Here is a 17264-nt window from a genome sequence, read left to right on the forward strand (position 1 = left end):
CCTTGCACTCAGGAATTATAAGCAGTTGGATTCTGGTTGGCTCCTAAGCAAGGATGTAAGGGGAACAATCTTCTCCACTTTGGCTTGTGCTTAATGCTGTGCTGGAATGGGGCCTTATGCTGGGTCAGCTGCAATATGCTTTGTTGGTGTCCTCTGTGAATTTTATTAAGGATGCTACTCATTCCTTCTGGATCAACAATGTTAAATAGGATGGGACCCTACACCATTCCCTTTGGAACCATGGTATGCACCTCTCCTAGACTTAATTTTCCCATTTTCAAAGAAAAATTAACTTGACCTCATACAAATTTAAGATATCTTCTGTTGCCTCCCACTGTGCTCCTCTGCAATGGGAATTTATATAAAATGTATTATGGAAATGAGCTGTGAAAACATTCCTTGTTTCTCTGAAGTATCCATAAGGAAGCAGATGGGCATGGCCTAGAACTTTTTAAATCCATGACACTGGCCTTTAAAAAGCATGGCAGACTCAAAAGCAAGAGGCCACAATGAAGAACAGCAGAGGAAGAAGCTTGGAACGATGTGGGAATCATTTATTTAATATGTTTTATGTTTTCTTTAATATCGGCCTCAAGATGTAGCATTCTTGATGGCAGTGATCAAATACAGCCTGTTTTATAGCAGTCTTTACATATATACAGTATCCCAAAACACTTCACAGAATTAAACAAATGGAAGACAACCGGAAGTAGTATATTGGGCACTAGCTATGCCTACAGCAGTTATGATTGCAAAATACTGTACCCTATTCACACTTGCTCATTTTCTGAAACATTCTCTGGATGGACTGAAATGTCCCATGCTTGCTCTATGCCTCAAAGTGATGAAAAAATAATCAATTGTGAGCAAAGGCTCTTTGGCTAGTTTTCATTTAGAGGAGGGAAGTGCACACCTGCTCTCGAATGACGCTTTAAAAAAAGGTGTAACTACAGCACGAATGGCTTATTTAACTTGAAGCTTGTCGTGGACATAACTCGCACTGAGGACCAGTACCTCTGCTTGGGTTTGGGTGGGGGAGAATTAAAAAGGAAAAGTTAAAAATTTGAAAAATTCTGAGGCTAGTCAGTACTGACACAGCAAAATCATTTAACATAGCCTAGCGAATCCTGCGCTCTTTCTGATATCGTTGCTTATCTCTCTGCCTGGCCTTAGCAAGATGTTGGTCGGGGCAGAGGCTTCTGCTCAGACAGTTGGCACGAAGGGCGTTGTAAAATTCAGCCTTAATTCAGCCCATATTTTCTAGACCCACATTTCTGGGGGTTTTTTGTGTAGCTTAATATTGCTGTGGGTGTTGTAAACTTTGTACTGAGAGACAAGCATATCGGACATAGTACATTACCTGTTGAAGCCTTAAGTGTTGTATTTCCTGACTTTTTTGGGTTAAAAATTTTAAGTGATTTAAGAACTTAAATCACATTTTCAAAAATGACTTAGGAGCCAAAGAGCCTAAATCACTAATATCCAGGTTTTTAAAGCTATTTAGGCATTGCAACAGTAAGAACCACAATGCTTAACTGATTTAGGAGTCTAAATTCTATTGACAGTCAATGGGATTTAGACTTAGCGATAATATCTTTTGAAAATGAAATTTAGGCTCCTAAATCAGTTAGGCATTGTGACACTGAGCATAGCAATGCCGAAATAGGTTTAAAAATCTGGGCCTAAGGTCCTGTCTATAAAAACACTTAGTTCACAACTAGTTGCGGTGTAATCTATCACTCACTAGCCTGCCATGCACTAAGCATCCATGTTGACCCAGCTGCCCCCCCACTAAAATTCCCCAGTGTCCTTTAACGTACTCCCATTTCAAAGTGGGGTAGATCAAAGTGCGCTAGGGAAATTTCTAGAGTTCAGCGGCTAAGGTCCACACTGACACTTAGTTCACAGCAAGGTGAGGTGTAAATCTGCCCCACACTAGCCTGCAGTGCCCTAAGTTTTTATATAGGCAAGCTGTTAGTTGCTTTTGGAAATTTTATCCTTTGGGGTTTTTGAGTGTGTAAGTTTAACATAGCGTGAATGGAAAGCCCCATGCATATTTATGGCTCTACATATATGACAATAAAAAAAAGAGGGGAAGGAATGCATTCACCATTAAAAAAAAAAAAACTGTTTTATAAACACATAGGGCCAGATCCTCCACTGGGGTGAACAGACATTAGCTCCACTCCAGTAAAATAAAAGCATGTCATAAGGGCAATAAGAGATAGAGTAGGCAATTATGAGTCACAGGCAAGGAAGAAAAATATTTTTAGTTGAGGTTTGACAAAAGATGTGGAGGTGGGGAAGAGTCACAGAGAGAGAGACAGACAGACAGACAGACAAAGTCACGCCCTAGACGGTAAGTGCTAAAGAGATGTCCCTGGTCCCAGTAGTGGTAAGATTGAAAAGGGCTGAGAGGAAGCAAGTGAGTAGATGCAGAGAGCAGCGAAGAGAGACAAAATTTACTCATGCAGCTGGAGCAAATCCATGGAAAACAATACGAGACAACACTAGGTTTGTGTGGAACAGAGGTAAACTGGGTGTGCCGTGATTCACAGTTCTCAAATCAGACGGAGACGAATTCTGCAGGAATATACGCCATGCAATGCCTGCGACCTCTATGGAGTTTCATGGGGGTAACAGAGGAGATTTTGGCTCGTTACTTTATGACAAGTAATTATGGCAAGAACTAGTCTCCTATCCATATTTCTTCATCCAAGGGAAAATGAAGTTTTTAAATGATGGTTTGAAAGTTCAGTGCTATTAAGCAAGTAGAAGTTCACATGCTTGCATCTCATTTCACCTTATCTGCATCTCATTGGTCTACAGACTGGTCTGAAAATTTCACAGAACAGACTCTCTAGGTCTTCAGTGCTTCCAGGTTGCACGGGGGTGGAAGACACCATGAGCACAAACTTTCTCACACTATTTCTATATGTCACCTTCCAGTGAGGCTGTCTTTTTTTAACATTGAAACTAGAGATGGACATGAGCCAAAACTCTGGATGAGAAAGAATTTGGGCCCATCTGTACTCAAAACAGACCTGGCTACTATTCAAAGTTTGGGCATAAATTTGTGGAGGTGTTTATTTCATCCAAATTGGTTTGCCTATTCCTACAATAAACATGTTCCTAAAAGCATAAAGCAAAAATCTCCTTTCAGAGCTGTAAGACGACACTTTACCCCCATTTTCTGCTCTCCCCATATCCATGGAACTTGTACTGATCAAGACATTGGAGTCAAGAGACCAGATCAGCTGGTGTAAGTTAGTGTAGTTCCATTAAAGACAATTTATGCCAACTGAGGATGTGGTCCAAGAGCTACAAAATGGATCTCAGAGGAAGAATTTTCCGCAAGAATTGAAATATGCTCTTCTGGAACAAATGTATTGACCAATTCAGTTTTATTCAGGACAAGAAAATGTGTTCATTCTTCAAGTAAATACAACCCATATCTCCCTTGAATGTATTTATCAAAACCTCAGGCTTTGGAAGACATTCAGATTTGCATTCTGTGGATCATATACTTCAATATTTTCTCTATATAATTTTAATAGCATTGTTTTTTCATGACTACTTTTAATCCATTGTTCAGAAAAATACAGCGATTCTCAAATACTCTTATTAACAAGATAGCACAAATAAGCTCAGGGGAAGCTTTCAGTCTGCTTTTTGCTTCTCCTTGTAAAGGACTTTCTGCATCTGGGAATTTAGAAGTTGATTAGTTAATGGGGACTGAATAATTGTGCCAATACACTGTAGGCTAAAAAAAATAAACTGACTAACGTTGCTTCAGAAATGCTTCTGGGGCCCCTTGGTATGGTCTAAATATTTAAAGGATGAGCTTCAATTTTTCAGATGATGAATCTTGCAAGAGTTAAGTGTGTATTATTGAAGAAAAGTGCTGCAGAATGCACTATTATACAAAGCGAAGCCATCAGAGTAATGAGATCAACTGTAGGTCCAAAGCAATATGGTCAGCAACCCTTTTCTTTAAATTACCATAAATATTATATGAAGTGTAACACCCCAATAGTTAACCAGGACTTTCAAAGTTTATAATAAATTAGGACCAAGTGGTAAGTTTTACAGCTCCATTTCAGTATTTCTGATGTTGATTGGCTTACCACAGCTCTGACCATAGTAGCTGTGTGGCTCCTCTGGGGCCAGCAAAATCCTACTTTGATTCAAGCATTTACGGACAGAGAAACACAACTATAACATTTTCCTTCCACCTAGTTGGTGGTAGCCATAAAATTACAGTATGGAATTATTACCAGGTCATATTGTGCGTGGTAGAGGCAGAAAATCCAAGGCTCAGGAAGTTGCCCATGGTCACCTGAAAAGTCCATATCAGAACCATAATTAGAAGACAGCTCTCTTCTGTTATACCTATGCCTCATCAACTAGATCATGCCAACTCCAGTCAAAGCACTTTAACTTCTCTGTCACAGTCTCTCTATATGTACAGTACGGAGGAGTAATGATATTGAACTACTGTAAAGCAACGTACTGTATGGTGTGAAGTACTACAGAAATGCGAAGTCAAGACCATTTAGTTTCAGAAAGGGAATACAACTCAAGACGTCATGGTTGGCAGCTCTGTGCTTTAATCCACTGGGCTTTTAGGAGGCTCCATCCCTTTAGTCAAAATTCATACTTGTCAATTTGAGACTAATAATGGCTATTTGCTTTTTCACAAACATCCAGATAGTGCTAAAATATCATTAAAATGGCCCCAAATCCACAAACCTTACTCAAACTCAGAAACAGATACATCTTTATCCAAAACTACCAACATTTCACACCTCTCTTACCCATAGCAATGCTACACATCCAAGATAAAACTCACCCCTGAGCAGAAGGCCAGAATAAGGTATATGCCCTACATAAATCCCACTTAAGTATTATTTTGAGGGTAACTGAACTTCTGGAGTGGACCCGGATGCAGAAGAGATGGAGATGGTGCCCTCATCTCCTCCACCTCTTCACTTCTGGCCTACTTTTCTCTATTCGTTACTTTCTTTCCTGTTCTCCCATCCCCAGTATTAGCCTGATATTACCCAGGAAACTGTGAAATTAATTTTTGCACCCATTTTTGTCCATTGTGACATTTTTGTAACAAACACCAGTAAGTTCCTAGAAATTTTAAACAAAATAAAAACTGAAAACAAAGGAACTTGCCATTTGGCTTCCACCTGCCTGACTGACTGATGGAGGGACTGGCCCATTTGTCCATACTGGTGACAGCTGCACCACTTAAAGCAATTTGAGTGACAAGGGCAAGTTACTTTTTTGGTGGGGGAGAGGGTGTTTGGTGGGGGAAAATAATGTGAGAGTTTAAACACATTATTCTGGAGAGATGGCATCCCTCAGTAGGGAAAGGAAACATTCGTGGAACATAAAACCTTTCAGAAGTTCTGGTTCAATAAATGAGCTTCCTTGAGCATATCCTCCCATTCCCATTGAAGAGATTTGCACCAAATAAAATGTAAATCTCTGACAATGAAAAGCGATCAGAATTGCTGGCTACAGTTTTATATCATGTGCATTTGACTTTTGATATAGACCATCTGTGAGTTGGCAACAGTAATAAATCTGAATGTTAGCACGGATCAACTAGGTCAAATGCTATCACACTTAAGTGTCATACTCATTAAGATAAAACAAGTGTCCTTGTCATTAATTATTTGATTAGTTGCCCATTTCCAGAACTTTAGAGGCAGCAAATGCAGCCTTATTTTCCTATAACATGGATAGTGTGTATGTTTAACTCCCCTTGGCAATTCTTATAAATCATACACATTGCTTTGAGCCTTTGCTAGAAAAGGGGAAAGTGATGATTTCAGCATTTTTCAAAGAAACATTCCGAAAATAAATCCCAGTGTTCTGTAATTTCATCACAGTGTAAGGGCTATACTTAGTGGGTAGCTTGAGTAGATCCCTGGTCTGCAGCCACACCATTTTCAGCTCTGAACTGGTCAGATTTCAAGCTAAGTAGGGACAGGCATTATCAGTTTTCGAATTGGAGACCTCCAAAGAAGTGGCATTGGTGTTTCAGGAGGTGGCACTCTTCCCTCCAAATCAGTGGGAAAAGTATCACAGCGTGGGATTAAAAGGCTGTCAGTTGCTGTCCTTTCAGTGAGGCACAAATCCAAGATCCTGACCACTTAAAAAGCTTCCATAGTAATGGACTCCAACCCCCATATGTAATACTAACAAGTTAGATAATATCTGTTGGAACAAGCAGGAATGTGAAGGGTACATCAAATATTCTAGGAAGAAGTTATAAACAGACTAAATACGGTTCTGAGAGATATCCTGAGTGAACCCAGGATTCTTCTTTTAATTACAAGATCTTACACCAAATTCATGTCTGCTGTAAACCCATCTTATATCATGTGTGCCCATTTGGCTTTTTATCAAGTGGTAACACTAATATGTATTGCAGAAACTATTTTAACTGAGAACTTTTTTTTAATCGGTCTCATGTATTGAAATATGGAAACCTGCATCTGATTTCAGTATTATTGGCTAGTTTGATATTATAGGAAAATCTTTTGAAAAGAACTTATGCTGATTGTTTGAAAGATATTTTAATGTGATTTAGCCCTTTTCCTCTTAAAAAAATAAACTGAAGAGGAAAAAAAATCTATCAAAAAAACCCCCAAAACAATAAGTGTGTTAGCCTCACTGCCATGTTCCATTTTGAATAAACAAATTGGATCAAATTCAGCCCTGATGTAAATAGAGTCATAGTCATTGAAACCAGTTTCATTTTTTGAAAGTTATGATGATTTTTAAAACATTCCATCTCAGAAACGTCTTGGGTTACATGCTCCAGATATTGTTTATATTATTGTCCAATAGGAAGACCCAGGCCTGTCAATATTACTGGATAGCTGGTTAACTTTTTAAATTGTTCAGTCCCTTTGTGGTAATTGCAGAGGTCCCATGTATATAGTACAAAGGCTGTGTCTCTGAACAGTCATAGTTCTGAGATGTGGTATAAAAGAAGGTTATGGGGTGGCACACAGGGAGAGATGGGTAGGTCTTAGCTGTGAGAAGAGGAGCTAGGATGTGCCTATGTATGAAAAAGCTCCAATTCACAGATGCTGGGGAAGCTTTACATCACATCAGAACAGTACTTCAAGTCGTGTGATAGAACAGTAGCAAGGAGCATAAAGAAGATTCTGCTCTAACAATCTGCATTTAGATTTTAAACTCTTCTCAAATTGTTTTTATTATTTTTAAGAGTCTACCTATCGTCATCAGGCAAATATCGATGATGAAGTTGTTTCCATGGAGATACTAGATACAGCTGGTCAGGTGAGTGAGAACGGTCGAGAAGATCTGATTCTCATACACGAATAAACAGAAGAAAAGGGTGAGACTAAGACAGCTGCACAATGCTTCTGGTGACTAAAATCAAGTAGAGCCCGTGCCACTCCGAGCAGCGGCTCCCAGACCCGGGTATTACACACAGATGGATGTTTAGAGTTTTGTAATGTGGAAGAGCGGGTAGAGATAGTGTGTGACCATCTGGGGAACTCTTTATTTTAGATGCCTTAACTGTAACAAAGGCTGCGTAAGGAACTTCAGCAGGTGCCCCGAGGTACTCCACTTCATCATCTGGAGCAAATGTCTCTGTACACAAAGAGCCTCCCACATAAATCTGCAAGATGAAGGCTCTGAATGAAATCAGTGCAATGTAATCTATGGTAACAGTCACCTGCTTGGCCCAGATCACATTACCAGATTTCCCTTAATCGGTTATCACTCTTGCACGGTGCCATTATCCAGAGCAAAAACAGACAGTCTAGCAGTATTCCTCTAAGTGACCTATGTGGACACCCAAGAGCACCTCATGAAGTTAACCCCTTAGAAAGGGATCACAATACCTGGATATAGAAGGCATGGTCATCCATGCACAGCCAGGACACAAATATAACTTGTAAGCTACACCCACCAAAACAAACACTGTAGATTCTGCCTCACCATGGCCACATTCACTCTTACCAAACACTGGCAGGTGCTCACACTGAAAACCACCAGAAACCCATCCAAACCTATCTGACTTTTCCTCAAAATCTACTACAGAGACACACAACAACATTATTCTGCACACGGCTGCAGATCTTTAGGATCTGATTCTCCACTGCCTCGCACCCCGTGCAGTCATCTCCACCTTTGAAGAGTGGGTGTAAAATCAGAAGAGTTGTGGTTTTACATCCACTTTTCCCAGGTGTAAATGGCTTTGCACCCTGCTCAGTCATTGAGAGGTGAGCCTAGGGGACAGATGTCTACGTGAAGGGCTTGTATTAGTTTCCCAAACTGTATTCAGCCAGTGTATGATCTTCTCCTTAAACTGGTGTCCTTCTTTCCAAACAGGAGGACACTATTCAGAAGGAAGGACACGTACGATGGGGTGAAGGCTTTGTGCTAGTCTACGACATCACCGACAGGGGCAGCTTTGAGGAAGTGCTACCACTTAAGAACTTGCTGGATGAAGTTAAAAAACCCAAGAATGTTACTCTGATCCTAGTGGGGAACAAAGCAGACCTGGATCACTCCAGGCAGGTCAGCACAGAGGAAGGAGAAAAGCTGGCCACGGAACTAGCATGTGCATTTTATGAGTGTTCCGCTTGCACAGGTGAAGGCAACATCATGGAGGCCTTCTATGAGCTTTGCCGTGAGGTGCGGCGTCGTAAGATGGTCCAGGGCAAGACTCGGAGACGGAGCTCCACCACCCATGTCAAGCAGGCGATTAACAAGATGCTCACCAAAATCAGCAGCTAAAAGAATTGTAACAAAGTAGAGAACCGGGGTAGAGAAGGTTAGTTTGGGGGTGGGGAAGAGGCAGCCAGGACATATGAAAATAAAAGATGGTCAAAGCTTTACTTTAAAAAAAAATCACTTCATCCCTTTTTGAGTATATGGGGCAGATTCCTTTCTACTTTATTTAAATGGTTTTAGAGTGGTAGCATCCACTCCACACCATTTCCATCCAACATCACAGAGACATTCCAAAGGATTGGCTGACTCAAGGGATTGGTAATGAGACAGCTAGGTTGCTGGCTCCAATTCAGCCCAGATTGGTAATGACTGAAAATCATTATGTTCTGATGGCTGCTCTGCGGCCTATGAGTAATAAGTCTCAGTCCAGTGATAACTGACATCCTTAGCGGAGAGGCCAAGGACTGAATCACCTGGGAGACTGCTTAATTGTTCTCTCCAAAATTGTTAATCTGGCACCTTTCAGTAGCACTAAATTTACACACAATTTTTTTTATTACAACCCCTTTTTTCTTGTATTATTTTTCCAGCCCAACACTAGTGCCTACATTCTTAGGTATGTATTTAAAACAGGAAAAATATTGCATGACAGTAGAGGTTTCAACCAGTGATGGGTGAATTTCAATGGGTCTGAAGGACATAAATGTGGCTGGTTTTCCAGGTCTCTCAGATCTGCAAAAGTGTGCAGGGAATATTGCATAAACAGCTTTTCTAAAGGCAATTTCAGCATTCCACCTCAAAGATCAGAAGTTTGTGTGGGGGAGTTGGAATCAAACAAAGATAACCAATCTACTAGTGAAGTTCCAGAGATTTGGTTATGGTTAATTATGAGGTTTTTGATGAAAGTTCCACTTTGCTGATTTATCCAGAATGATGCATCCACCTCTGCTTTAAACTAAAGATAGGCCCAGCCCAAGCCTCAAATTCTAGGAAGGCTGAGAATTCAAAATCCAAACTCATATGCAAGTACAATGTAAATGGCTCCCTTTACAATGGGGCAAACCAAAAGCCCCCAGACTTTCAGCCGTTTCGAACGCAGATCTAAATTTTATGGCCTGAGCCAATGGTTCGTTTAAACCAGCAGAGAAGACGTTTTTAGGCTTTCTTGAGTTTTTAATAGTACTGATCTGATTTTTTAATTTTCTCCTTTCCTCCAACCCTGTGGCTTCAGCAAACTCTTAGCTTTCCCTCTACTTTACTCACCTATTGGCTGCATTTCTGAAGCCTTCTTGAGGGGGAAGAGGGAGGGGAGAGAGAGAGAGACGACACACATACAGAAGCTAGAATTAGGAGGTAGTTAAGAATTTTCAGATTATTTTTGTTTCTTTCTTAGCAGTTACATTACACCCTGTTAGGCAGCTAGGAATGTAACCAAAACTAACATCATGCAGAGTCACAGGCAACTGTGTGGATCCACTAATAGAAGCATGAGCACCTCTTTCCTTTGGTTAACATCCCCCTTCAATGCAAATACTCAGAGCTTTATTCTCCACTGCTTGGCATCTTGTGTAGTCATTTACGCCTGGGCAAAGAGAATGAAAAATGGACAGAGAATGCTATCATTGGGTTAGGCAAGTGGTGATATTTGATTTGTTAGCACTTTGCACAGGTGTAAATGACCACATAGGGGGCAGCATAGTGGAGTAAGCCCTCTGCTTCCACACAAGCAGGAAACATGAGTCCTAAATCAGTTTTTAAACCAAGAATGACTTAAAGAGACTCTGTCAAGTTCATTTTCTTTTAAATAATGTCACTCACACTCTCTCTGATGACTGTCATAGAAGGAATTCATACTCAAATGTACTTTAAAGACCTATATGCTCTTTGTTTACTTTCTGAACTTCATCATGTTTGGGACAGTGAAATTAGACTGTTGTCTGTGGAGTAAGTTTCTTCTTTTTGGTTCTCATACGCTCGCACTTCATGATGTTTCAGTTGCAAACACTACAGTAGAATCTTTGAAGGACGACTCTGGTCAGAAGAGCAGCAAATTGTTACCTTCTCATTTAACAAATCTTCCCAAAATGTGTCAGTCATATTGCTAACTTTAGTGACAACCATCAGTTTTTGCCTGTTTTTTTTTTTTTAAACTCCTGTTAGCAATGCAGAGCCAACATAGCTATGGGAGAGTGAGCCATATTCTGTTCTGGCTCATGTATCAACACTTATTAACTATGGCACTGATCTTGCAAATATGCATGTGATTAACTTAATATGCATGAGAAAGTGTTGTCAGGTTCAGGACCTGAGTTTTTCCTATAATCTTTAATAATGTGATGTCACATGAGCCCAAAAGGACAGACCTTACCATTACATCCCAGGGCAAGATTGCAGACTTGGAAATGGATGTGTATGTGTGCGAGAGAGAGAGGAGTGAGATTATTTTACTTGTACACTGAGGAAATTTGATTTGAAGATCAGTGAGAGAGAACATGGGATGTCATGATGCTCTTTGTCAACTAAAGAAATACTAAATTATTATCTTACTTCTTGACAATGTCCCTTGAAAATGTCTCTTTCCTTCTACCATTCGTTTATGGGGAAGTAATGAAATCCCTTGTGAAAGAACACATAATGCTGAACAAATGTGTCTTACTTGTTAAGGAGAGACCCTCTAATAAAAGTAGCAACATTTATTTTTGAAGATTGAGGTTGGAGACTACTGCAAATGACAGACGACTGGACAAAAAAAATGGGGGCTCTTTTGTGATTTGGGTATTTTTTCTATTTTGTTTTTAATTAAGAGCGCTGTTGTTTTTCCTCTGTTTAATGGGCTGATTGTCAAGCCAATTGTAACACAGTGTGACTACAGTCTAATTTACTGCTTCTCAAGCTGTTGCAATTTATTATTGGCTGTTCTGCAGAAGTTTCCTATTTCTACAATTTCTCAAATGAGCCAGAAAATGCCAAAGTGTTGAAAGGCCCAAATGCAAAGTGAACCCCTATCCACTGATCTTTCAAGCAGGAAACAGGGTAATTAAAAGACTTCATTTGTATTCTTACTGCCAATTTTTCTTTTTTAATAGTATTTCCCCTCCCCTTTTTTTGTACTTTCCCCCTAAAGTAGTTTCCTCATTAGTTCAACATGATTGATCGCGATTCACTGAAGTCACAAATAAAGAGTTATAGATGCCCATACTGCAAGATTTGGATCAGGATCCAAACTGTCTTCAAGTTGAGGTGTTAATAGCTAGATGATTGGTGCAATCATTACAGAATGGGGGGGGGGGCAACCATGAAGTCTGGATCCATATCAAGATAAACTTTCCCAAAATTTGGGGATGTTTGTATGTGGGGTTTGGGTACATATATACTTAGCACATATATTGTACCAAATTATATATAACTGTATGCATTTTGACATACAAGAATATGAAGGCCCACGCCTATAGATAATATAATATATAAGAATATAAAAATAAAGAAAATCAGTGCTCTCTGTACTGAACTCTTACATGTTCATTTTCCTCCAGATACCTGTGATACTCTGTCTTTCAATTAACAAGGGGCCGAATCCTCAAGTCCTCACTCAGTTTTTATTTAGACAGATTTTTAAAGATATTTCAGTGCCTACAAATACCTTTAAAAATGTGGCCCTTTGTTCTTACCTCAGGCAAACTCAAAGTTAATTTTGCCTGAATAAGCTGTTCAGGATTTGTCCCAGAGTGAACAGATCAGTTTAACTGGTGTGAATCACAGATATTTCACCACGACACCTAGGCATCCAGTAGATCCAAAAACATTTATAAGGGAATATGGAGTCTTATACCATTAACAATTATAGCAATTCAAAGCTGATCAAAAGTGTTATAGCAATCTGGCTATTTGGTTGCCTGAATGAAATTGGTTGACAGAGCTTTGTGCAATCCTTATCATGCCATGTAAGTGATAAGTGGGTCAAAGCCATAAAGTTCAGGGTGGTTGCCACTGACTTCATTGGAGACAGGCTTTCCCCCAGATGTGGCTGTTCCCAAATATCAGGGGTAATTGGAATTCAGGCTCCAGGGCTGTCACTCTGGCAACACCTATTGTTAGCACTAAATTTGGTAAGGAGGTGGCGGAGGGATGCCAACTACGCTGTTCTAGGGCCCTAGTCAGTTTCCTTTACATGTAAGGTAAATCGTCTTACCCCGATGAGAAGAAATGGGATTTTCCTGAAACATTGACTAGCATTTCCCTAGGAAACGTTGTGGAGATTTTATTCAAATATGGTCAGGCTAGATCCTAAGTTGTAGCTGAGATAGGCTTAGTAAAGTTAAAGGCTGGATGTGGGAGGCAGGAAATGGCCCTAAACACTTTAGTGTTTCCCCCAGTCCTTGGGCCATTCAGGCTATTTCCCATGGCAACTAAGGATCACCAGGGCATAGGGACGCCTAAGCCATGCCCCCTTCTCCTGGGAGCACCCCTTCTGACAGGGGTGGTGTAGAGCTTCTATGCTGGCCCTATGCCGGCCCTATGCCATATGGGGAATCCTCCAAAGCCAGGTAAGCCAGCTTTCCAGTTGTGATGTGCCACTAGGGCAGTGCAAAGCAGCTGGAGTAGAGTCAAGAATCAGGCTTTTAAACTATAACTGCCCCATCAACTAGACTCAAAAACTTTCCTGCAAAATATTTACTGCAATTCTTAGCTTTTAAGGGGGAAAGGTCCTAAAGATCATGTATGCATAGACTTTCTAGTTCTTCTCTTTCTCTAATGGCTCAAACTATTTACATAACTTGCAAGAGGGAAAAAAAAGCATTTGTAAAGATATAGAGGCTTTAAGTCAACAATACGCCTTGACAGCTTCGTGTAGCTGACTTATTTTCTTTGAAAAAGTAAATCTATAATAAAAACAGTGTCATTTTAGAAGCTCTGGTGTTATGTGCTTTATTTCCATTACAGATGCCAGGGAGTAACTATATGGCCATTAAGATGCAAAGGGCTTGAAATTCAACCCCTACTTTGTGATGTTACAAACTGCCTGGGATGGTGGCCTATGGGAATTGAGTTCAGTCTTGATTCTAGTGGGCATAGGTCCATATCATGGAAACAATTTACATGATTTACAGCAGTAAGCATCACCTTGGACTAAATTAATCTCTGGTATAACACCACTGACTTCAGTGAGGTTACATCAAGGGTTAATCAAGCCCTTTGTTGGCAGTCCTAGTAGCATCAGTGACTGAGTGGACAGGGAGATAGCGACCCTATTCCCTCTACCCTATAGGCAACTCCTTTCCACCTTGGATTTGAGGCAGACTGGTGGGGTATTGTGGAGAAGTCATCAGTAGTGCAAGCTTACCATCGAATGGCTGTGGTTAAAACGGGACTTCAGTCTCCAGGATTGTCAGGCTGGCCCCTTCCACCAGCACTAGACACCCAAAAGCAGCATTTATTGTTATTTGAAAAGGATGTGGACCTATCACCATGCTTTGATGTACCTATAAAGAGGCTATATGGCTACATAGCAGAAGTATTCCATCATGAGTACAATAGGTAGACATTGCCTTGCAGGCAGATTTTGAAAGTTTAACCATTAACATATTACTAGTCCACAGACTTTGATATGAATGTTTGTTAGGAAAGAAGGGTGTTCTGGTTCAAGTACGGGACCTTTGTCAGGAGAACTGGGTTCTATCCCAGACTTTCTGTGCAATCTTGGGTGAGCCACATAACTACTCTCCACCTCAGTTCCTTAGCTATAAATGAGGAATAACATTTCCCTAAACTCCTGGGAGGTCTGATGCTTAATTCACTGACACCAGTAAAACCATTTGCACCCACAATAACAACTTCTATTCATAGATCTCCAAGCTTCAGTGCAAGAACTATAGCTTTGCAAATGTGTCAATTTTATGGGCAAGTAGAATTTATTTGCTCAGGAACAAGAAGTTACGGTCACATCTTCACTTCCAAGGGCTTGTCTACATGGTGCATTAGCGTGCACAAGCTGAAACAGAAATTCTAGCACACACCAGCAGGCCATGCACTAACTGCCCATGTGGATGATACTGGCATGCACTAAGAGTTCTCTAGAAGGGGTTGACTTACTGCAGTTAGAAATGGGCAGTGCTTGGGTCCTGCCAGAACCCCATTCCTGGTCTCTTTTGGGGAGCTAGAACGCCATTCTGGTACTTCTGCTAATTGTAGGCACTTTCCAGCCTCCATGCAGGGGGTAAGCAGGGCCCTGGTGCCAGTGCCCAGTGCAGGGAGCCAGTGCCAGGCCAAGACGCCCCTTTCCCTCCTTGGCTGCAGAATGTCCTCTGAGCCAGCAGGTGCTGGTACTGAGCCTTGTTAGGGGGCGGTCAGTGGGGGGCAGTGCAGAGGGAGCAGGGGACCAGACGAGGTAGGCAGCTCAGGGGCTGGAGCTGCCGGAAGCTTGGAGCTGGACCTGGGTAGCAAAGCTGCTCGGACAGCGGAGCCCCTGTGCCAGGCATAGATAAAGAGGACACAGGAATGGGATGGGTTCTGTTAGGAGTCAGCACCCCTGCTCCCCATGGCCTGCCCCACTGCTCCTATCTTCCTCCCAACTCCCACCACTACTCCCCAGCTCCCCATTGCTTCCTCCCAGAGCTTCTGTACCTGTGGCCTCCCCCCTTCCGTCCTAATATTTAGAACAAGCTTCTGCCTCCTCCAGCGCACTTTTTTTTTTTTCCTCAGGACTCCAGCACTGGAAATGGGACTATGTCATCGTGCATGAGGGAACTTTTAGCATGCACCAGCAGACACTGAGTGCATGACATGCTGATGCGTGCTAGAGATTACACCCAAGCTGCTGTGCAATAATGTACCCTCCCTGTAGACAAGCCCCAAGTAAGGCAACCCCAAGTTAAATCTATCCATTACTAGCTATGTACTTTCAGTTAGTGGCTGATTAATAGATCTGACTAATAGGCTTGGGCCGTAGTGTTGTATTTTATCTATAGCTTCAACCTACCTTTTCCTGCCCTAGTCAAAGTTATCATGGTAAAAATCACTGTCAAATATATTCAGATGGAATGACTAAGAGTAAAATCAAATGAAAACAGACAAAGGACATAACCTGCGTACAGCTTAAACTCCCACTCATGTCAATGGGAATTTTGCCCGAATAAGGAGTTTAGGATTTTCCACATAAGCATTATAATTTATTAACAGCGTATTGTATGCTGATGATCCACCCAGAAATGTAATTAGAAAGATAAAATGCACAACGGTTTTCTTTGTAAAAATACTGTTTACAAATCTAATCCAAAAGAAATGCAAATATTATTATTAATGCCAGTTGAACGGAGTTGAAATTTGAAATTAATTTCAGGCTTATGGTGTCCAAGTTTTAATTCCTGTGTGGAAATACAGCTTCTGGGTCATTCGGTGTTTTAGAATTAGTTGAACTATGAGAAATGGCTATCCCTAAATCATTTAAAATAATTTCCTAACAACTGTATTACCTTGTCTCCATGCTCTATCTACATGACAAACTACAAATGTATAGTGGTTATTAAAAGAACAGGATGGCACATATTTTGTCTTTAAATCTTAAGAAATTAGACAAGATAAATAGATTACCCAAGATATATTTTGGATCAAAAAGGTCCCATATTCACCTCTAAGTTCTGAAATTTATTATATTCTGATGCTAATGCAACACCACCCACCAAGCTTTTCAATGAGGATATAGAGCTCTGAACCTTCAGAACCAAAAACATGGGCCTCCATCACATGAACTAAGAGTATTTCTCCTGTCTGGTCCAGCCACTTATAGGGTGACATCACCAAACATACTTAGACAGTGTGTTACATAATAACTTCAGCCTGGATTTCCAAGGCACTAAGGATCCTTGTTGATCTCATTTAGTTTTGGTTGCTCAGTATTACTACTGCTGTGTCCCTTAGAGTTCAAAGTCTGAGTCAGATAAAACCTCAGAGTGTTTACTTTGAACTTCTGTAGCATCATCCATTCAAGAATTCCAAAGCACTTTAGGTGGATGAATGAATGAGGCCTCACAGCATTCCTATGAATTAGGGAAGTATCATTATTACCTGTATATTGATAGGGAAATGGGGGCACAGAGAGGTTAAGTGACTCGCCCTGGCAGAGCCAGGAATACAACAAACCTTGTGACTCCCATCTTTGTACTTTACCAAAAGCCTGTATTCTTCTCTCAGATTATCAAAAGTTTATCTACAAAATTGTGTTGAAAAACCTCACACAGAGCAGGTTCCATTTCTAGTTCCATCCCATTCCTAACATGTGCATGCATGCGTGCACGCAGGTTATTGTCCAAACTTATTCCCTTCCTGAGTGATCCCCTTGATTCTTAAATCATGTAGCAAAGTTCTAAGGCCAGGACGGTGCTTACAAGCACAAATGCTAGCCCTCAAGGTTCTTCCCTGAGCTATTTGTTTTTAGAGATTTTTGTGTGCGTGTGTGCAGAGCTTCCCGTCCTCTATATTGCTCCAGAAAAGACACTCAACATTTATACTTCTGAGCAGGAGGTAGTGAGACC

At 40.8% G+C, this 17264-nt stretch overlaps 1 protein-coding gene across 1 annotated transcript in view; it reads left to right on the plus strand.

Moving 5' to 3' along the window:
• RERG (RAS like estrogen regulated growth inhibitor) overlaps positions 1–13644 on the plus strand; it is a 134658-nt gene extending 121014 nt beyond the window's left edge. Inside the window, exons 4-5 of the mRNA XM_073319312.2 lie at positions 7256–7329; positions 8392–13644. Coding sequence (XP_073175413.1) covers positions 7256–7329; positions 8392–8799 — 482 coding nt within the window. The 3' untranslated portion in view covers positions 8800–13644. The remainder of the gene's footprint in view (positions 1–7255; positions 7330–8391) is intronic.
• The last annotated feature ends 3620 nt before the right edge of the window (positions 13645–17264 follow it).

The sequence above is a fragment of the Lepidochelys kempii genome, chromosome 1 (genome assembly GCF_965140285.1).
Source record: "Lepidochelys kempii isolate rLepKem1 chromosome 1, rLepKem1.hap1, whole genome shotgun sequence".
Classification (NCBI taxonomy): domain Eukaryota; kingdom Metazoa; phylum Chordata; order Testudines; family Cheloniidae; genus Lepidochelys; species Lepidochelys kempii.